This window comes from Nomascus leucogenys, chromosome 25, assembly GCF_006542625.1.
Source record: "Nomascus leucogenys isolate Asia chromosome 25, Asia_NLE_v1, whole genome shotgun sequence".
Lineage (NCBI taxonomy): Eukaryota > Metazoa > Chordata > Mammalia > Primates > Hylobatidae > Nomascus > Nomascus leucogenys.
In genome coordinates this window covers 27,133,346-27,154,805 of record NC_044405.1, presented here as the reverse complement: position 1 = coordinate 27,154,805, position 21,460 = coordinate 27,133,346, and the positions used below count along the sequence as shown (strand labels likewise).

The following is a 21,460-nucleotide window of genomic DNA, read 5'->3' as shown; positions in this document are numbered from 1 at the left end:
AAGGGGCAAGAGCTTGCTCAATGAATGCTGATGTGCGTATGAGGTAATGCCACGTGGCCGTAAAAGCATGCAGTGGAGTCATGTTTATGGGCATGAAAGCTGCTGTGGATACATTGCTGAGTGGTAAAATCATGCTACAAATGTCTCGGACACAGTGGCCACCCTCTTGTGAAATGTCTGCCCTGGATAAAGAACACGTGAAAGGTGGTTATTCGTGAGCGGCAGGCTTGGGATCGTTTCCTCCTCCTGTTCTTTTCTGTGTTTCCAAATTTTCTGCATGGCTTGTGTGTTCATTTCTGTAATTATATTTTTAAAAACATAAAATAATGCACCAATTGTCATCGCATTCCACATGCTGGACTGAAAAAGTTGAAAAAGTCACTGAAAGTCGTATCACGTGTGTATCCACGCTTCCCTTCCCTTTTTTGCATAAGTCATTATTGAGTGGGAGGAGAAAGGAGGAAACATGTCTGGCATTTTACCACTGTCTGGGGGATAGGACTCCGAGGCGCAGACCCCCGGGCGGCTGAGGTGTGAGTCACCCACACTCGGGCGACCTGGAGGCCCCACCGCAGAGGAAGGAGCATCTCCTGCCCTTCACGCCTCCCAGTATTTCCAGGGGCCTCCAACATCTGCCAGGTCCTGCTTCATTCTGTACAAACCAGAGTCACGGTGCTCAACTGAAACCATCTCACATCCAGCTCCAAGGAGCCAACCTGCTGTGCGGCATCCCAGAAAAAAGCGGCTTTGATCAAAAGAGCTGTGCAAGCATGGAGAAGGTTGCGCTGCCAAAATCCAGGGTGTAAATCCGCCCACCACAGGCACCTTCACACCACCAGCATGATGTCTCTGACCTTGGGGCTGGGAAGAAATGGGATACAGGCCCTCCAGCGGCAGGAGTTGCAGAAGCCTCGTGGGCTGTGCCCTTCACCAGGCCCTGGCACAGGCAGGGACCTTTCTGAGAAAGAACTCCATGTCCTCAGTGCCCTGAAATGTTCCTCCTCCCACAGTCGCCACAGCCACAGCACTCAAATGCCACAAACTCCCTTACACTAAAGTGCAGTTTGGTAAACCTCCAAAAATCTCCCTGGAGGTCAGAGAGCCCCAGATCCACATTCCCAGCCTGCCTTCCTGGAGCTGTGCCACGCTGGTGGAGGCGCGGGCCTCCCCTAGCCTGGATCCCCACCTGCAGAGCCAGGGATACTCATTCCTTTGGTGCCCAAGGGATTGGAGGGTCTCCTGCTCTGGCCTCTTAGAAAGAATGCACTCAGGCAGTGCCTGTTCCCCTCCCTCTTCTCTTCCTTCCTCCTTCTAGGTCTGCCCCCTCTTCACTGTGCCAGAGTGAGCCTTCTAGAACCTGAGGGGCCATTACTGAGGGGCTCGGGGCCCGCAGGGCGAGTCTACCTCCCCTCATGCCCCACGTCCCTCCCTGTGGCCTCGCCCTCCACTCCCTGCAGCTCCCCAGGGCAGCTCCCCACTCTCACCCACAGGACTCCCTGACTGCAAGGGCATCACCCTGGTGAGCCCCTAATTAAAGGTATTAACACTCTAAAAGTGGGGCTGATTCCAACAAGAGGCACTTCCTGGAGGCTGGTCTGTGGAGGGGGATGCAGGGCAGGTGGTGGGGAGGGGCCTCCCTGTCTTCTGGGAGGGAATTAACTTGTTTGTTGCAGCAGGCCAGGGTCTCTTACAGAAGGTGATGGTGGGCATGGGTGGGGCTGGTGTGGCCCTGCAGAACGGGAGCAGGAAGGGGTTGCTGATCAGCCTCCCCCAGGGCCTCCTCCCCTCACTAGTCCTGACAATGCCAACAGGTAGGAAGAGGTGTGGCCTTCACAGGTAAGACCGGACAGGACAGGGCATGTCCTGACTGCAAAGCCCACATGCTCTAAACCGAGGTGCCGTGGCACCAGCACCTGTGTCCTAATGGCCCCCAACCATCCCCTAGGAGTGGACAGCAGCAACTGTGGCTCAGCAGGCCCCTCTGTGTGTGGCCCTCAAAGAAAGGGAAAGTGGAAATGGGGCCAGGCATCAGGACAGGAAGGGTCTCCTTAGACCAGCACCTGAGCAGCATGGCCAAGGCATAGCCTTGTCCTGCCAGTGGCCCTCTAAGGAACCAATGAGAGCACAGAAGGGCCATTGCTCTGGGATCAGCTGGCCCTGCCTGGTTTCTATTGGTGATGGAGGTGTTGCTCTGGGATCAGCTGGCCCTGCCTGGTTTCTATTGGTGATGGAGGTGTTGCTCTGGGATCAGCTGGCCCTGCCTGGTTTCTATTGGTGATGGAGGTGTTGCTCTGGGATCAGCTGGCCCTGCCTGGTTTCTATTGGTGATGGAGGTGTTGGTCATGGTGGTATTGTTTTAACACGCCTGAAAGAGGAACATGCCTGTTAACAGCACACCCGAAACCATCGGGCCCTCTCTCTTCCTGGCCCTCTGAACGGGACAACAGAAACACATCAACTGTCCCTGTCATCGGTGAAATCGCACTGGGGGCTGAGGGAGGGCCCACTCAGGATGGCCCAGCATGCAAGTCTATGCAGACCCCAGACTCTACAATCTGGGGGCCCTTGGTTTCTGGAGGAGGCAGACACCCTGGTTTGCGGAGTCCGTGCTCCATTCTGCTGTTGTCCTGGTCTTGTAATGCCCAACCTGGTTTTTACTAACCCTGTTTTTAGACTCTCCCTTTCCTTTAATCACCTAGCCTTGTTTCCACCTGAATTGACTCTCCCTTAGCTAAGACAGCCAGACAGACTCCATCTTGGCTCCTTCACTGGCAGCCCCTTCCTCAAGGACTTAACTTGTGCAAGCTGACTCCCAGCACATCCAAGAATGCAATTAACTGATAAGATACTGTGGCGAGCTATACCCGCAGTTCCCAGGAATTCATCTGATTGATAACGCCCAAAGCCCCGTGTCTATCACCTTGTAATAGTCTTAAAGCCCCTGCACCTGGAACTGTTTACTTTCCTGTAACCATTTATCCTTTTAACTTTTTGCCTACTTTATTTCTGTAAAATTGTTTTAACTAGACCCCCTCCCCTTTCTAAACCAAAGTATAAAAGAAAATCTAGCCCCTTCTTCGGGGCCAAGAGAATTTTGAGCGTTAGCCGTCTCTCGGTCGCCGGCTAATAAAGGACTCTTAATTCGTCTCAAAGTGTGGCGTTTTCTCTAACTCGCCTGGGTACAACAGTCTCAGGCCACAAGGATGGGTCCTGTAGGATCCCCTTCGGGGTACCCAGGAGCTGGTGGCTTCTGCACTCTGGAGGTCGCAGCCCTTATGTCTCAGTGACCCTAGCCAGCACCAAGCTGGAGCCACACATCCCCACATCCCTCCACAGTGGGGGTGTGAGGCAGGACCTTCTGACTGTACAGAAACTCACTGCAGATCTGGTATTGACTCAAAATTAGCAGCCAGCACACACACACACACACACACACACACACACACACACACACACCCCTCCCCTGGAAGAGATCACCTGTGTGTCAGTGGGCTGTGCCCTGAGTCCCCGCCCTATCCCAACGGCTCAGACCCTGGCCTGGCATAACCACACAGGTCACCCTGGTAACTGGCCCCAAGCATCCTACAGGACAGCAGCTTCCAAACTGCACTGAGGAACTGGGAGGATGTGGGGGCCTCTGAGCACTTAGGGTGGTAGGCTCGGGGCTCCTTCCAGCTCTTTCATGTACTGGAGTTCAGAATAGGATTTTGGTTACGAAAGCATTTCACTGCAGCTTTTAGAAAGAAAAGGCTGCTGTAGAAGAGAGTTCAGTGCTGGCTCTCACACTCAGCAGTATATGAGACTCACTCTGGGAGCTTTGAAAACTCCCGACACCCATGCCACGACCCCGACGAATTCTCTGACACTCTCTCAACGCCCCGGGCCAATTCCCCCACACTCTCTCAGGAAGAGACCCAGGCATCTGCATTTTTAAAGCTGTCCAGGAGCCCTCTGAGAACAACAGAGTTTCTCAAAGTGGGGTCCCTGGGCCAGCAGCGTCAGTGTCACCCGGGAACTTGTCAGGAGGGCAAATTCTTGTACTTCACCCCCACCCACGGACTCAGAAACCTGGGAGTGGGGCCAGGGACAAGCCCTGCCGATGACCCTGCTGTCTGGTCAAGGCTGGGAACTGTGCTCCTAGAAGATCTAGCAAGTTCGGGGCCAATGGATCCCAGCACCTGTCCCATCAGGATTCTCGACGGCAAGGGTGGCTCCGCCCCAGCCCAGCAGCTCTGGACTTACGCAAGACACAGTAGAGGCCGAGCTGTTCATAGCCCTCACAGCAGTCGGTCACGTTCCTGGACTCAGGGACCTCCACTACCAGGTACTGGATCCGGTAAACCGTCTTGGGGCACCGCCTCCAGGGGATCCAGCCACCGCAGGACACATAGGTCATGTAGGACATCTGCACGGCCTCCACCTTCTGTACAGTGTGGGTCACACGGTGGCTGCACAGCTGGTAGCCCAACAGGGAGAGGCCTTTTTCTAAAAGAGGCAAGCAAGGAGGCGACTGAGAACACCAGGATCAGATCCGTGCGAACAGTTATCCGCAAGGCGTCCCTCTGCAACAGCAAGTGAGACCACGCCTCCCGCACTCGGGCAGGCCTCTCAGAAGCTGCCCACCAGCCCTCTCCACCGGCCTTTGCCTGCTAGTGCACCAGGAAGGCTGTTGCTTGAGTGAGCACTGAAGAATAAAGCATAAACGTAGCCTGGCCTGCTAAGAAAGCCGCTGTGACTGAGGAGGAGGTGCCACCTGGGCCCCATGCATACTTCCTGAAGCACAGGGGTCTCACGGTCAATATACGAAGGAGAGAGCACAGCGCTGGAATCAACGCTTAGAGATCACGTCCCTTTGTTCTGCTCCATGTGAGCTGATTCCACAGGCCGTAGAATCTCGTGCACATCTATCTCTTAGTCTCCCTGAGCCTCAAGGTTGCCACATGGGAAGTGAACGTGCAGCACTTCCCTCCACAGTGCAAACTGAAGGCCTGCTGTGGCCAGGACATGACAATGACGGCTTTCTTTTCAATGAGGTGGAAGATAAGTAAGCAGGTACTTAAAGCACCTGTGGAGTGGGGTCGCTCTGTGGCAAGTGTGTGAGAAGTTTGTTGATGATAAAAGACCAACTCAGGCCGGGCATGATGGCTCACACCTGTAATCCCAGCACTGTGGGAGGCCGAGGCAGGCGGATCACTAGAGCTCAGGAGTTCGAGACTCAGCCTGGCCAACATGGTGAAACCCCATCTCCACCAAAAATATTTTTTAAAAATTAGCCGGGTATGAGCTGGGCGCAGTGGCTCATGCCTGTAATCCCAGCACTTTGGGAGGCTGAGGTGGGCGGATCACGAGGTCAGGAGATTGAGACCATCCTGGCTAACATGGTGAAAGCCCCTCTCTACTAAAAATACAAAAAATTAGCCAGGAGTGGTGGGGGGTGCCTGTAGTCCCAGCTACTTGGGAGGCTGAGGCAGAATGGCGTGAACCCAGGAGGCGGAGTTTGCAGTGAGCCAAGATTGCGCCACTATACTCCACCCTGGGTGACAGAGCGAAGACTCTCTCTGAAAAAAATAAAAATAAATAAAAAATAAAATAAAAAACTGTGGTGGTGGGCGCCTGTAATCCCAGCTACTCAGGAGGCTGAGGCAGGAGAATTGCTTGAACCCAGGAGGCGGAGGTTGCAGTGAGCCTAGATCATGTCACTGCCATCCAGCCTGGGTGACAGAGCAAGACTCCATCTCAAAAAAAAAAGGCCAGTTCAACTTTTCAGCCGTTACCACTGTGATCAGGAGGAGGCACCATCACCCCCGCTGCTGGACAAGCATCAAGTTTACCCTATCGGGCCCCACACATCTCTCACCGGAGCCTGGTTCCTTTACACAAGGTCCATCACCCTCCATCAATGTGATTACTCCGTTCTCGAGACCCCTGGCCCCATGACATTCATTCACCACGAGGCTCTTTGGTCGTGGACATCCCCTGACATGGTGCCTGGGCTACCCATCTCTCCGGGAGCCCCTACTGCCTAGTTGGAATTGATTGTGTTCCTCCAAAAATTCGCGTGTTAAAGTCCTAAACCCCAGTAACTCAGAATATGACCTTATCTGCAGTAATGTCTTATGGAGGGTATCAAGTTAAAGGGGAGACATTAGGGTGGGCCCTAATACAATATGACTGGTCCTTATACTAAAGGGAAATGTGGAGACAGACAGGCACACAGGGAGAAGGTAGAGACCAGGGTGATGCTTCTACCAGTCAAGGAACACCAAAGATCGCCAGCAGCCCCAGAAACTGGAGGCCCGGAGCAGAGACTCCTGCAAGGGCTCGGGAGAAGCCAGGCCTGCCCGCAACTTCACCTTAGACTTCTGGCCTCCAGAACTGTGACTGAATCCATTTCTGCTGTTTAAGCCGCCCAGGCTGTGTTTCTTTGTTACAGCAGCCCTAGCCAGTGCACACAGGGGTGGTGAAGGGTCCCCTCCAGCTCCCCTGTGGCGCCTAGCAGGGGGCCCTGAGTACATGGACTCTCAGTGCAGGATGAACGGAGGATTTGACATACAGTGCTTGCATTTCAGACACTCAACCCCTGAGCTCTAAGCTTTACTAGAGTGTACCCCCAAGAGGTGGGGGCTCAGTATTACGGTTTATTTCCCTCAATGAGTAGCTGGATTGATTTCTGGGGAGGAACACAGAGATGGGAGTAGAAATGATCACAAAACCACTGCTGTCCTTATTCCCTCCACTGGGGCAGCGTCTCTGAAGATACCCTCCTTGGACCTCACAGCAACCTACAAGTGTGCAGAAAGCGGGACTCCAGGGGCTTGTTACTCACCCCAGGAAGAAACGGGGCAGAGCCAGCCCTCAAACAAGGTGAGGGAAGAGGCTGCAGATTTGCTCTGGGCAGAACACAGGTGCTAGACCACACACTTGCTGCAGAGCAACCCCACTCCACAAGCAACAGGGACTGAAGCTGCAACCTCTTCTGGGGGCTGAACCCCAAATCACCCTGCGGGCTCAGCAGGGCCCCTGGGGATGGGGACCACCTGCTGCTTGGCATCACCAGTGGGGCAGTTACTGTGAGCTCTGCAAAGGAACGGGAGGTCCTCGTCATACGGGGTGGAACAGGACAAATCAGCTTCTAGGACCAGGGCAGCTTGACTGAGAGCCTAGAGGTGACTTGCATGAAGAATGGTGGAATATGGCCGGAAGGAACGCTCTCGCCTACTCAGTGACCACGCCGAGCAAGGCAAAGGCCGAGGACTTCTGCACCAAGAAGCAGAGTGGATCTAGCTTGTGTTTTTCATCGTAAACTGAGCAGAGACGCCAACCACATTAAGGAGACTTACAGCTCCTTGTCTCTAGAGAGGTGCCAGGGCCCCACCTGATCGTTACATGGCCCCAGCTGGTCCGCAGCAGAGCCCTCCTGCACGCACACGCACACGCACACACACACACACTCGTCTCCTGTGGAACCCGGGAGATGTTTGCCCTGTTTTGTTTTTAACGTTTTATCTGAGGTCATGTGCCATCCCAAGCCTGGCTTCTTGGCCAAGCCCAGAGAAGAAAGCATTTAGCAGATCCTGCCATTCCGCAAAGACCCACAAGGGCCATCGGAGCAGGAGCCAGGGGTCTTGGATTCCCATCTCAGAGATGGGAAAGCCTAATGCTCTGGGGCCGACAAGAGTCCTGGGGTCAGATGGACCTGCGCTCACACCCAGGCTCAGAAACACCTGTTGCATGATTGCGCCCATGTCATGCCCTCCCAGTGCCCCTCTCTTGTCATCCATGAAATAACAGCCATGCCTTGTGGCTGCAAAAGGCTGAAGTGGGGCCATGCCCGTGAAGGCAGTGCTGGCACACAGGGGGAATTCGGGGCGAGCACATGTGGGGTTGCTGAGGTTCTGCCCCGTGTCCTCATATACAATGAGGGGTTCCGTAAACACCTCCTAAGACCTTCTCCAGCTTCCCGGGATTCCCATTCATTATGCATCTGAACTGTGGGGTCTACACATTACCTGTTCCAATGGGAAAATCCATTCCACAAATCACAAAGCAAAATCCTGCTTCTGGGTGAAAAACTTTAAAGTAGTACAAAAACATAGTTTATTTTAGAAACAGAATGGATTCCTTTAAATTTGTAACTGAATAAGACAGATTTTAAGAGGAAAATGATTTTAAAATTCTGCACCCCCATTTCCCTGGATTCTGGGGTTTCAGAACCCCCGTGCGTTTTTTAGAAGCTTCTCTGCTCTCCGCATGCCTGGGAAAACTCCGGACAGAGCCCTGGTGCAGCCTCTGGCTCCTGTGGTGACTCTGCCCTGTGAGCTGTGTGGGCTGGGCGAGTCCCTGATCCATTCTGGGTCTCCCTTTCTTTTTTGTTTTTGTATTGTGGTTTTTTTTGTTTGTTTGATTGGGGGCTTTTGCTCTGCCGCCCAGGCTGCAGTGCAGTGGAGCAATCTCAGCTCACTGCAGCCTCGACCTCCCAAGCTCAGGCGATCCTCCCATCCCAGCCTCCTGTGTAGCTGGGACCACAAGTGTGCACCACCATGCCTGGCTAATTTTTTTTTTTTTTTTGGTACAGATGGGGTCTCATGATGTTGCCCAGGCTAGATCTCCTTTTTTTTTTTTTAATCTATAAGCGGGGACTTGAATGCACCAAGGTTCAGGAGACCTTTCTTCTGTAGGAGCTCACTGTTCTCAGTGGGATCTGAGGACCCACAGCATCTGCATCACCCACAGACATGCAGAGTTCCAGGCCCTGCACCCCAGACCTGCTGGCTAAGAATCTGCATTTTCCCCCCACGAACGCCCAGGTGATTCAGCAACAGGTTCCCACTGGGGGAGTCCTCTTCCCAAAACCCTACCTGGCACTCCTGGCCCACCTCCACAGCTGCTACCATGTGCGCTTACAGAAAAGCTTGTCCACCAAGGAACAGACGTCGCCTCTCCAAGCAGAGGCGTCCTTGCCTGCCCAGGTCTCCGCAGGAGGCTGTCCTCATGAGACCCATGCCAGGGAGCCCCTGTCCTTAAGAACTGCCCATGCCAAGCCCAGACCCCTCACCTGTGAAGCCGCTGGCCTGGCTTGGGCCCACAGCACTGACCAGAGCCAGCAGGGCCAGCCCCGAGGTCCTGAGCATCGTCCGGCAGTGGTGGCAGTACAGGGCTCTGGGCCTCTACCAAGAAGCCTGGGTCTCTGCTACACCAGGGATCATAGGGGCCTGAGCTGCCTGGACCTGGAGAAACGGCCTTTCTGTCCCCTGTGCTGCTGCAGGTGGCAATGACTTCAGAGGAAGCACCGCTGGGAGCAGTCCCTTATGCCTGCTCGTTAACACCCACCACTGCCATGGCCGTTTCCCTGGGGGCTCCTGCGTGTCATAGCCTATTCTGCTCCAAGCAGATGGCATCTTTTAGGAAAGGTGAGTACCTAACAGCCCAGACCGCATCGCAGGATCCCATCTCGTAGTTACGCAGAAAACACATTTGAGACCCAAATCTGAGTCTCTCCATCAACATAGGCTATTCTCTTACCCTATCGTTCCGAATTGGCAGAAGAAAACAGCATCAAATCAAAGTGGTACATCACGTTCAGAAAAGCGTCCTTTACACAGTTCCACAATGCAGTTCAAAAGTCACAAAAATGTCCAGGTGTTTTGACCCAGTCCTCTCCTCCTGGAGCTTGGGCTGAGAGCACGAAGCTGTGGTCACAGGGATGTGCATTACTTATTATGACTTAAAGTGGGAAATTACATAATTGAACAGCCACAGGAGAATGGGAGAGTAATTATTACAGAGCATCTGGATGCAGTATTATACGGGCGTTGAAATGCTCACCGTGAAGTTTTAGTAGCATAAAAAATACTTAACAATGTGAAGTCAAAACAGCAACGCATGCAATTTCATCTCCATGAAAGTGACAACTCTGTACAGTTATATAAGCACAGAGAAAACTCCAGAAAGGGCCATGGGGCAGGAAGAAAACATTTTGAGGAGTGATAAGGATACAGGTGATTTATGTTTTATTTAAGTAATCATCGTGGTATATGTGAAGTAGATTTCTAAATCTCATGTTAAGTTCTTTCTAGCTCATGATGTGTTCATACCGCACTGTTGATTGCCTCTTACTGTTTGGTGTTGACTGCTGAAGCCCAATTTTTAACATTGGATGAAGAAGATCTTGTTGCTTTTACTGAGGGAACATTCAGATGAGTTAACAAAGATTCACGTTGGCTGCATGGTTTGGGAGCATAGTTCCCTGGTGTTCTAGATACAAAACAATTCCTCCAGAAGGGACCTTCTCGCCTAACGCCCGCACCAACGTTGCCACCTCTTTTATTCTCTGTAGATTAATCTCTGAGATGATGAACTGCTGCATTTGCTTGGCTAATGACTAAACGTCAGATGCCATGACAAGAATACAAAAAGGAGGCTGGAAATGATCTCACAGCAAAGGGGCTGCGTACAACCGGTGTCCTTGGAACACAGCAGCTTTTATAGAAAACCAAAAGCTTCACGCAGAATTGGCTCACTAAAAAAAGTTTTCATAGGAAAAGAATAAATGTTAAAGCTATTATATAATACTCAAGAAAGTGAAAATTTATTAACACTAAAAGAAAAAAGTATTATGATTTAAGTAAATCTGAACATTTTAAAATGCAAGATGAATTTGTATTATCTTGTATATATCATCTCAAAATGTTTGCTACTATAATGTATGAATGTCTATAAAATATCAAGGTAAATCAGAGATAATATTACAGGTTAAAACTCAAAATTTGTCTGGTGCACTGTTGTCTCTCATCTTCACGATTACCCTATGAAATAGGTCCTTTGTCCCTATTATATAGGTGAGAAAACAGGTTCAGAAAGGCCACACAGCCAGTAAACAAGAGATTAAACCCCGGCTTGTCCAAGCCTCAAGCCACAGTTCTTCACACTCCCCTCCACTGCTGGTCTGTCATGATTTAACCACAGACCTCAAGACAGGAGAACAAAGTCAAGACATTTTACCAATTGAGGACTTCACAATAAGTTACAATCGCCCGTAAAATGTCATTGTAACATGCTGTCTCTTTATATTAAATGATAAAAGAAAAAATCTCAAAATTAACTGTCTGTTTCTAGCTTGGTCTCTCCTTCAACCTCCATTTCATTGAGGCACCATGAAAGATACCCCTACTGTGTGTGTGTGTGTGTGTGTGTGTGTGTGTGTGTGTGTGCGCACGCATGTGTGTTTCTCTCTGTGTTTTGTCCACAGAAGGCATTTTTCTCCAGTTATCCTTTATGCATATTTTTCTGCATGATGGCCGGAGGGATTTTCCATGTTTGCACTGTCCATGTAAACACTCTGAGGAGAAAAACAACCCCATACTATAACCCAACGGGGAGAGAATTCTCCAGCACTTGGTGTCCAACATAGCCAGAGTGTGTCTTCCACAGTCCGTCCAGCGGAGAGCCCCAAATTCGCTCAGGGCCTCCGTGCAGAAAGAACAGCATCCACCACACAGCATCCAAAGGCTGGAGAGACGATGGAGGCCACTGGTGTGCCATGCTGGCTTTCAGGGCACACACGCCCAGGCATTCACACCCACTCACACTCACATACATGTGCTCACACTGGGTGTAAACACAGACACATCCACACTCACATGTGCACCGACACATACAGACACACTCACACAAGTCCACACACAAACTGACACACGTTCACACTTACACACAAACACAAACTCATATGTCACATCACTCACTCATGCATGCTCATTCACACATGCCCACACTAACACATGTACATATATTCACACTCATACGCCTATGGGCATGCACACACAGACACACATTCACACCCTCACACTTGTGCACACTCACATTCACTCTTTAATCTGCACACCCACACACATGCTCATACTCACAATCACACACATTCACACTCGTACTTGCACACACACAGCTACCCACTCTCACATGCACAACACAGGAGCCAAGGAAGTGCTTCCCATCCCTGGACGCAGCCTCTCCCTGGGCGTGTGCTGCACCTCCTGTCTTGAGCGCTGGTGCCTGGGCCGGCAGCTGCCCTGTTTTCTCCATCTCTAGAGGGAGTGATTTGAACTCAATGGCCTCCAGGGGGCCTTTCTCATCTCAGGTCAGACTTCTAGGACCCTATGTGTGCAAGCTCACAGAGGCTCAACAAGTTATACTGCAAAATCACACGCCTGTCATTATCCTACAGCCAAAATGTTCACAGCCTCCTCTTCGTATCCCCAGGCATTCACACCCACTCACACCCACATACATGCACTCACACTGGGTGTAAACACAGACACATCCACACTCACATGTGCACTGACACATACAGACACACGTTCACACACACACAAACACAGACTCATATGCCATACCACTCACTCATGCATGCTCATTCACACATGCCCACACTAACACATGTACACATATTCACTCATACATATATGGGCATGCATGGTAACGGCTGCCAGGCAGGTGCAGGCAGAAAGAGGCAGGGCGGGAGAAGCCCTCATCTCCAAGGGTGGCCAGGTGGGTTTATTTCCAGGGAAAGCTGGTTGTGATGGAGAATGTGAGGACAAGCTAGGGAGGAGAGTCATGCAACCGAAAAATGGTTTGGACTTGGAAGAGACCTTGAGTCATCCGGCCCAGCATCCAGGCCATCCAGGTGGCTCTCTGACAGCGGTGGTGACTTAACACTCTGTTTCTCGGGGTGTGGGTGGGGACCACCTGCATGGGGAGGAAACATATAGAAAATGCAGGCTCCCAGCCTCGCCCCTCTCTCACTCAGGCACTGGAGGATAGGCCCCCGGCATCCGGGTGACTCGGGTGCTCACACAACCTTGAGTACGGGACTCTGTCCTCCTGAACACCAGGCCACGAATCCAGTGGGATGGCCCCTTCTGTGGACAGATGGCTCTGCCTGAAAATTCCTCCCGATGTGGAATCACGGTTGGCCTTCCTGCTGGAACGACCACACCCGAGAAGCCTGGTCCACCCTCACACTGGACGGTGAGTGCCACTCCTCCATGTGGCAGCCTTCGGACCCTTCTGGAGAGTTCTCCGGGCCGCCTCTGTTTTGCTCCCCTCCCCCATCTCTCTCTCCCTCACTCACACAGACACGTGCCCTCATCTTTGTCTCTGTTTCCGTTTGCCTTTGCAGAGCTCGGCTTTCTTATCACAGCCCGAATGACTTTTCCTTTTTCACATTCCTCTTCGGAGACTGTCCACGGGCGACAGCTGCCAGGTTGGATGGGAAGTGAGGGTGCGGCCTGGGGTCGGGACACTGTCTCCAGGCCCCAAGGAGCAGTGTGGGCATGTCGCTTTCTCATGGTGAGGCCGAGCAGATCGGAAGGCGAAGAGACACAAGAAACTCCCAGAAGAGGTGCCCAGGCCTTCAGAGGTGCTTCTGTAATACAGCGAAGGCATATCTAAGGCCAGGGGCGCGGTGGACATGCATGTGCCGGTGTGTTTTCAGACCCTGCATGCCTCACAGTGGAACCTGGGGAAAGCCCTGGATTAGGAGCCAAATACCCTCAGTCCAGTCCTCGTTCTGCCAACAGCTGGACAGGGTCCACGGGGTGGCATTTATCCACGCAGTGCCTCGGTTTCCTAAATGGGAAATTACCAAAAGGGAATAGTGATGCCTTCTAATTTAGTGGTGTTTTAATGCCTCCTGATTTTATGAAAACTAAATTAATTAATGTTTGGGAATGCCTTCCAGAACTAGAGTGTATTTTAAGTATCCACCTCTTATTGTCATTAAATGTAGGTAAGGCCATTACTGGGGAAATATAATTAAAAATAAAATGTGCTGGCCAGGCACAATGGCTCACGCCTGTAATCCCAGCACTTTGGGAGGTTGGAGGGGGGTGGATCACGAAGTCAGGAGTTCAAGACCAGCCTGGCCAAGATGGTGAAACCCCATCTCTACTAAAAATACAAAAATTAGCCAGGTGTGGTGGCACATGCCTGTAATCTCAGCTACTTGGGAGGCTGAGGCAGAGAATTGCTTGAACCCAGGAGGCGGAGGTTGCAGTGAGCCAAGATCGCGCCACTGCACTCCAGCCTGGAGGACAGAGCGAGACTCCGTCTCAAAAAAAAAAAAAAAAAAAGAAAGAAAAAAGAAGTGTGTTCCCAACCCAGAAAACCTCTCCACAAAGGTGGAAGAGAAAGAAAATTTCATTATTGAATAACCATTAAGCCAGAAGATGAGAAGATGATATGCATCACAAGCAATGGCTAAGAGATTGCAAAGAAAGGATCTTATCCTTTTAAAGACTCAAACAGGTACAACTCACTGCATGCGTGTTTTCAACATAAACAATAACTAGTCCTTAAGGAAGAGGCCCTGACAGTGCCATTGACCATTGACCCCATACACTGTTGACCCCAGAACCACCTGGTCACTGGGGTTACCATCTGTGTTTGTTAATTGTCTGTATCTAGAAGAAGAATGAACTCCTATCTTCATGACAAGAGGTAGTTTTGCAGCCTGGAGCAAGATGGACCAAGTTATGCTTTTGGCCTCCCTAGGAAACCAGAGAGGCCAGGAGACAGTTTGGGAGGCTGAGCTGGGCAGATCGCCTGAGGTCAGGAGTTCAAGACCAGCCTGGCCAACATGGTGAAACCCTGCCTCTACTAAAAATACAAAAAAAAATTAGCCAAGCACAGTGGCACACACCTGTAATCCCAGCTACTCGGAAGGCTGAGGCAGGAGAATTGCTTGAACCTAGGAGGTGGAGGTTGCGGTGAGCCGAGATTGCGCCACTGCACTCCAGCCTGGGCAACAGAGCAAGACTCCGTCTCAAAAAAAGAAAAAAAAAAAAAAGAGTAATGCTCAGAGAAAAAGGAGAGAAAAATCTCTTCCCTTCTTTTCAATCAGGAGACTTAAGCCTCTATTTTTAATTTGTCTCTGTCCTTGAAATCCTGAGGTGGTTTTAAGGGCACAGCGCACTTACCAGAGAAGGCTGGCCTGGGTGCTTGCCAGTGCCTCTTCCAACTCGGAGATAGTGAGCCCCAAGGATAAGCTTTGGAGCCTATTGATAACAGCATTAGCACCACGATCAGGAATGCTGTCAGTCCTAACAAGTAACGTTAGGACAAAGAATTCACGGTTCATGTAAAAGAGTGAACGCAAGTCAGAAACAAAAATCCACCTACGTCTGGGTCCTGGAACCTGGCTGCGGAGGGCAGCTTGGTCTGGAGAATAGGGTGCCAGCCAGGTCTGGTGTCCTGACTTCTAGACAGGACTCCAGCCTCTCTGTAAGAGTTGGTGCAGGCCGAGCGCAGTGGCTCACTCCTGAAATCCCAACACTTTGGGAGGCTGAGGCGGCCGGATCACAAGGTCAGCAGATTGAGGCCCTCCTGGCCAACATGGTGAAACCCCCTCTCTAATAAAAATACAAAATCTCGGCATGGAGGTGCATGCCTGTAATCCCAGCTACTCGGGAGGCTGAGGCAGGAGAATCGCTTGAACCAGGGAGTCGGAGGTTGCAGTGAGCCAAGATCGTGCCACTGCACTCCAGTCAGGCTGACAGAGCTAGACTCTGCCTCAAAAAAAAAAAAAAAAAAAAAAAAAAAAAAGAGTAAAGAGTTGGTGCAGTCCTTGGCCACCTGGACTTCAGGGTCTTATTTCCAGATGGTGAAGATGACTGGCTCAATCCACACTTGCACCAGCATTTCACGACTGGATCATCTCTTAAGACAGGTCAGACCATGGTGCTTCTAGACCCATCAGGGCCATTCTGCACCCAGTAATGGATATCATCATGTGGCTTTGAAATAATGAAGCGAGAGCAATAGAATCTGAACTGAAACACAATAACTACATGAATGAGTTTGTAGTGTGACATGTTAGAAAGCTTTCTGCTGGAGGGTTCCAAATAAGTGACGCCAAACTCAGAGGGGATCGTTCCCTGTCAGCCCTCATCGCTACAGGCAGCTGCCCCAGCACAGTCACTCCTGGGAAACACCAATGTCCCAAGGCGCGGAGTCTTTCTGCCGGGGCTGAGGTTGGGATAAAAGGACATCACAACAGCGCGTTGCCTCTACCTTGAATCAGGCTTTAATGTTTAAGAGGAAAAGAGAGAAGGTGTACATTCCCCCAGCCACAAGGATTTTCAAAAGTAAAAACAGAATACAACAGATTCAGTAGCTCCAATACATGATTTTAAAATTCTCAGATATGCACTCTTTGTCAGGATTCTCCAGAGAAACAGAAAACTGATTAAAAAAAAAAAAAAAGAAAAGAAAAGAAAGAAATTTGTGGGCCGGGCATGTTGGCACACGCCTATAATCCCAGCACTTTGGGAGGCTGAGGCGGGCAGATCATCTGAGGTCAGGAGTTAGAGACCGGTCTGGCCAACATGGCAAAAACCCGTCTCTACTAAAAATACAAAAATTAGCCAGGTGTGGTGGTGGGCGCCTGTAGTCCCAGCTACTCAGGAGGCTTAGGCAGGGGAATCACTTGAACCTGGAGGCAGAAGTTGCAGTGAGCCGAGATCATACCTTTGCACTCCAGCCTGGGCAACTAAAGCGAAACTCTGTCTCAAAAGAAAAAAAGAAAATAAAGAAAGAAATTTGTGATTATAAGAAATTGGCTCACACAGTTATGGAGCTGACAAGTCCAACACTACCTGCAGAGTGAGTCAGCAAGCTGGGGCTCAAGAGAGCCACCGTGGAGTTCCTGCACCGACGTAGGCAGACTCAAGACCCGGGGAGAGGTGATGTTTCAGTTCAAGTCCAAAGGCGCAAAAAGCTGATGTTCCAGTTCGGAGGCCGTCTGGCAGGAGGGGTTCTCTCCTCCTCAGGGGCAGGGGTAGCCCTTTTGCTCTTTTCAGGCCTTTGGCTGATTGCACGAGGCCCACCCACATTCTGCTTGACTCAGTCTATTGATTCAAATATGAATCCAATCAGATCAGAGGAGGGACCTGCAGAGGCACAGCCGGCAGAGAAACCATTGGGCTGGACTGCCAACTGAGAACGCCAGGGATCTGATTCACCAGCAGCCTTGGGGACATTCACCTCGGGCTCCACAAACTGCCAGAAACCCCCCAAGCCCAAAGGCATCCATACAACGGCCGGGTTATTTCAGATTGACACACGTCCTAGTGCACGAGTCAGCCCACACATCCCACAGGCACTGAGTGTCTCTTGTTGCTCACCCCAAATAAACTCTGCTGAAACTGGGGGGCCGCAGGGTGTGGAGAAGAGGGAAGAAGGGCAGAGGGCAGAAGTGGGTGGTTTGCTCTGCTCCACCCATGGAAGGCTGGCGCACACGGCTGCTTCCGAAAGGGCTTCCTGCTTTAATTGCAGTGCTGAGACACAAGTGGCTCTCACGCCCTCTAATTCAGGCAAAGCCTCCACTGGGGCGAGGGGGAGCCGGGGGACAAGCAAGCGGCCAGTTGGGAGCAATGTTCACAATGGCTCCTTGCATGCACCAGCCCCAGAGTCTTAGAGGGAGGGATTCCTCCAGAGGGACTGAGGCCAGAGGTTTCCACTGCTCCTGTCCTAACGATCAGGTGAGCAGCCTCCCTGGGTTCCTGGGTCTAAGGCATTGCTCTGGAGGAAGGACCTTCACCATCTTTGCCAGGAAAGACTCCTGATACCCAGGATGGGCTGCTCACCTGCTGGGAAGCTCTTTAAAAAATCCCGATGCCTGGCCTCCAGCCCCGGGAAAGCAGCTTAGAATCTCTTTGGGGGACACCTGGGGGGACTCCGAGGGGCAGCAAGGTTGACAGCCTCGACCCAGTCCAAACACAGGGCAGCTTGCCAATGAGGAAGTGAAAGCGAAGGGCCCTTGGCCAAGGTCACCCTGTGCAGCGGGCTGAATGGCAGCCCCCCGCACCCCTGCAAAAGATGTGTCCAATCCTAACCCCAGGTGCCTGTGAATGTCAACTTATTTGGAAAAAGGGTCTTTTTGCAGATGTAATTTAGATGAGATCATCCTGGATTTAAGGTGAACCTAAATCCAATGACTGGCATCCTTACAAAAAGAAGGAGAGGGAGATTTGAGGTGCATAGAGGGAAGCCCTGAGAAGCCATGGAGATTGGAGTGATCCATCTACGAAGAGCCCGGGATGCCAGGAAGGGCTCACCCCAGACCCTGGGAGAGGCAGGGGACGGTTTCTCCCTCGCAGCCTCCAGAGGAAACCAGTGCTGTCAGCCCCTTGATTTCAGACCTGCAGCCTCCGAGCTTTGAGAGAGTGCAGGTCTATTGTTCAGCCTCCCAGCTTGTGGTTCTTTCTTTGTACAGTAGCCCCAGGACGTTGGTTAAGAGTGCAGCCTCGCTCACTGTCGTGGGACCCCTCCGTTGGCTCTTCTCACCACCCACTTTTGCCCTCTGCCCATCTCCCCTCTTCTCCACCCCTGCGAGTCCCGCCCCAGTTCCAGCAGAATTTATTTGGGGTGAACAACAAGAGACGCTCAGTGCACATGGGGTGTGTGGGCTGACTTGTACATTAGGATGTGTGTCAATCTGAAACAACCTGGCCATTCTCTTGACGCCTTTGGGCTTGAGGGCATTTCTGACAGGTTGTGGAGCCCAAGGTGAATGTCCCCAAGGCTGTTGGTGAACTGATTCAGATCCCTGGTGGTCGCAACTGACAGTTCAGCCCCTCCCTGGTTTCTCTGCCAGCTGCGCTTCTGCAGGCCCCTCCCTTAGATCTAACGCATCTGTAATGCTTTCATCTCACTGAGAACCTTCCGCCTCTGGCAGGTTAAAGTAGCACTCAGGGTTGGATGTATTATCTCACCACATCTGCTTCAGTTTCCCCTGCAGAGGCGGCTCAGCGTTGGCGTTGGCGCTGGCGCTGGCCGGGCACAGCCCTAACTAACTTGCTTCTTTGCGATCCTTCCCCCACTTTCATTTGGAAATGTTCTCACATTCTCTGCTTCTTGTAACCTCAACAGTGGGTGATGTTGAGAAAGTGTCATTTTTGTCCCAAGGCCTTTCTCCCTGTTGGACGGTCCCAGGGCTCGGCACAGCAGCCTTAGCAGGGCGGAGAGGGAAAAGGTCAGGAGCCCAGCACGGGGTGCAGTCCAGGGTCCCAACCTAGATTCTCTGCCTGCCACGAGTTCACGTGGGGAAGGCCAATTTGTCCTGAGGAAACCACAGCTCAAGTGCTCACCATGACGCTGATGACAGTGGCCATCAGTCCCCACTGTCCCGCTGCGGATCTTGCTGATTTTCTGATACAGAGATGACCTCAGAGCCTCTAGCGTGGAGAGGAAAGCTCCCAAGATCAAAGTCAGGGCCGGCCACTGGCTGCCACTGTGTAGGATTTTACCCTGGAGACAAGTGGAGGGAAATGAGGGCACGAGAAGACGCTGCTTCGCCTGCCACTGAGAGAGCCCTGCAGCCACATCGCCCCCACAGGGCAGTGTTCAAGACCCCGCTTCCCACAGAGCAGGGGCTGGGGCTTGCTGGGGACGTGTGTGGGATCTGAGCAGCCTCCAGCTTGTAACCTGTTGCCGCTTCCTCCTTCCAGAAAAAAAACACGCCTGGCAGAGGCAGGCCCAGCCCTGCAGGGTTCCGACTTCTGAAGCAGCTCAGGCAAAAGGCCAAAAACAGGAAGTGAGACTTGGGTGGTGGGAGGAGGGTGTGGGCAAGCAGGAGGGATGCTGATACAGAAAATTCACATTTGAGAAGAACCCAACGTACAAGAAAGGAGAGGAAAAGAGAGAGAGAAGACACCAGCACGAACTCTCCGTGGGTGCGCCGGGCTTTTCCTCAGCTGCCTGCCTGAGAGCCAGCCTCTGCCCTGCCCCACTCCTTCCACACACATTCGCCGCCCTGCCTGCTGCAGGCCAGCTGGGGCCTCAGTGGGACCCACTCACGGCCTCCAAAAGCCTTAAAGTCTCTTGTGGGTTAAATTGTGTCCCTCAAAAAGATATGTTGAAGTCCTACCCCTCCGAACTGGTGAATGTGACTGTATTTGGGAACAGGGTTTTTGCAGGTGTAGTTAAGATGAGGTCAAACTGGAGTAGAGTGGGCCCTAAATCTAATATATCCTTATAAAAAGAGAGACATTTGGATGCAGATGAATGGAGAAGGGAGTACCAACAGACAACAGAGCTGGAGGGGGAGCGAGGCGGCTGCAGCCAGGGCACCCCGGGGACCACCGCCCCCGCCCGCACCAGCACAGGCCAGGAGGGCTCTGTCCAGACACCTGGATCTTGACCTTCCGGCCTCCAGAGCTGTGAGGGAATCAGCATCAGTTGTTTAAGCTCCCAGTTTGCACTGCTTTGTTCCCAGCCCAAGCCGACTCACACAGAGTCTAATGGGGAAGAGGTTAAACAGGTTAGACATAATCCTCCCACCTCAGCCTCCCAAAGTGCTGGGATTACAGGCATGAGCCACCATGTCCTGCCCTCACTGCTTTTTTATTTGTTTAGTAATTGGCTGGTTTTGTTTGGTTTTTTGTTTGTTTGTTTTTGTTTTAGACAGGGTCTCTCTCTGTCACTCAGGCTGGAGTGCATGACAGGATCTGGGCTCACTGCAGCCTCGACCTCCTGGGCACCAATCCTCCCACCTCAGCCTCCCGAGTAGCTGGGACTACAGGTGTGCACCTGTAGGTTAAACATAATCCCATGCCCAATTATGCCCAGACAACAGGGTCCGTGGTACCAACACTGAAGCCTGAAGGGAGAAGGGTCAGTTGGGCCTTCCAGAGAGGCTGGGGCCGGCAGCTGGCCTTACCCAGGAACCCATGCAGAGGGCAGGGACGCCGGAGCACAGGGCACAAGATGCATTTCCACCACCCCATCACTCCACCCTTCCAGCCACTTGCCAGGCCCAGGCCTGCCCAGCCCCCAGGACAATGTAGGTGCTGAGAGCTCTGCCTCTCTAGAAGTGGGCATCAAGGCAGGGCACCAGTGAACGTGGCCCTGGTCACCATCAGTTCCCGTGCGCAGGGTGCGACCCCTCACAGGGGCATGGTGACCGAGGCCTCCAGATCACTTGGGGCAGAATCAGAAGAGGCCGACTTCAATTTCAGCTGGAATTTAGGTCAGATAATGAGGGCTGTTAAGCCTCAGGCTGCCTTGTCTGAGGTGCAGTGATGAGAAATGCTGGCATTGGGTGAATCTGCCAGGCAGGCAGCACTCACTCCCCTACCCACCCTGTCTGTCCCCAGTGGGGCCCTCCAGCCTCCGTACCTGAGTGACAGCTTCGGAGCAAGGGAGGCTGCTTCCCGAGTGGGCGGCATCTGTGGAGGGTAGATAAGAAGCTCAGCTCTGAGGCACAAGGATGCACCGAATGGGGAACAGAGACATCAGGAGCCGCTGACCGCTGAGGAAGACGAGGAGGAAGAGGGCTGCCGTGGCCTTTGAGTCCTTGCAGAGCCAGGTCTAACCCCAGATCCATTGACATTTGCCTTCTAGGTGGTCTTTGGAAGACACTTGGCCTGGCATCTAATCTGCAAATGGAAGAATAGTACATGCCCAC

At 52.1% G+C, this 21,460-nt stretch overlaps 1 protein-coding gene across 3 annotated transcripts in view; it reads right to left on the bottom strand.

The window, feature by feature from the left end:
- Nucleotides 1-9,131, bottom strand: part of UMODL1 (uromodulin like 1) — a 69,149-nt gene extending 60,018 nt beyond the window's left edge. For all 3 annotated transcript variants that reach the window (XM_012501826.2, XM_030806155.1, XM_003280660.3), the window contains exons 1-2: nucleotides 9,056-9,131; nucleotides 4,243-4,485 (exon numbers count right to left, since the gene is read on the bottom strand). In XM_012501826.2, the coding sequence (XP_012357280.2) occupies nucleotides 4,243-4,485; nucleotides 9,056-9,131 (319 nt within the window). The remainder of the gene's footprint in view (nucleotides 1-4,242; nucleotides 4,486-9,055) is intronic.
- Between the last annotated feature and the right edge of the window lie 12,329 nt (nucleotides 9,132-21,460).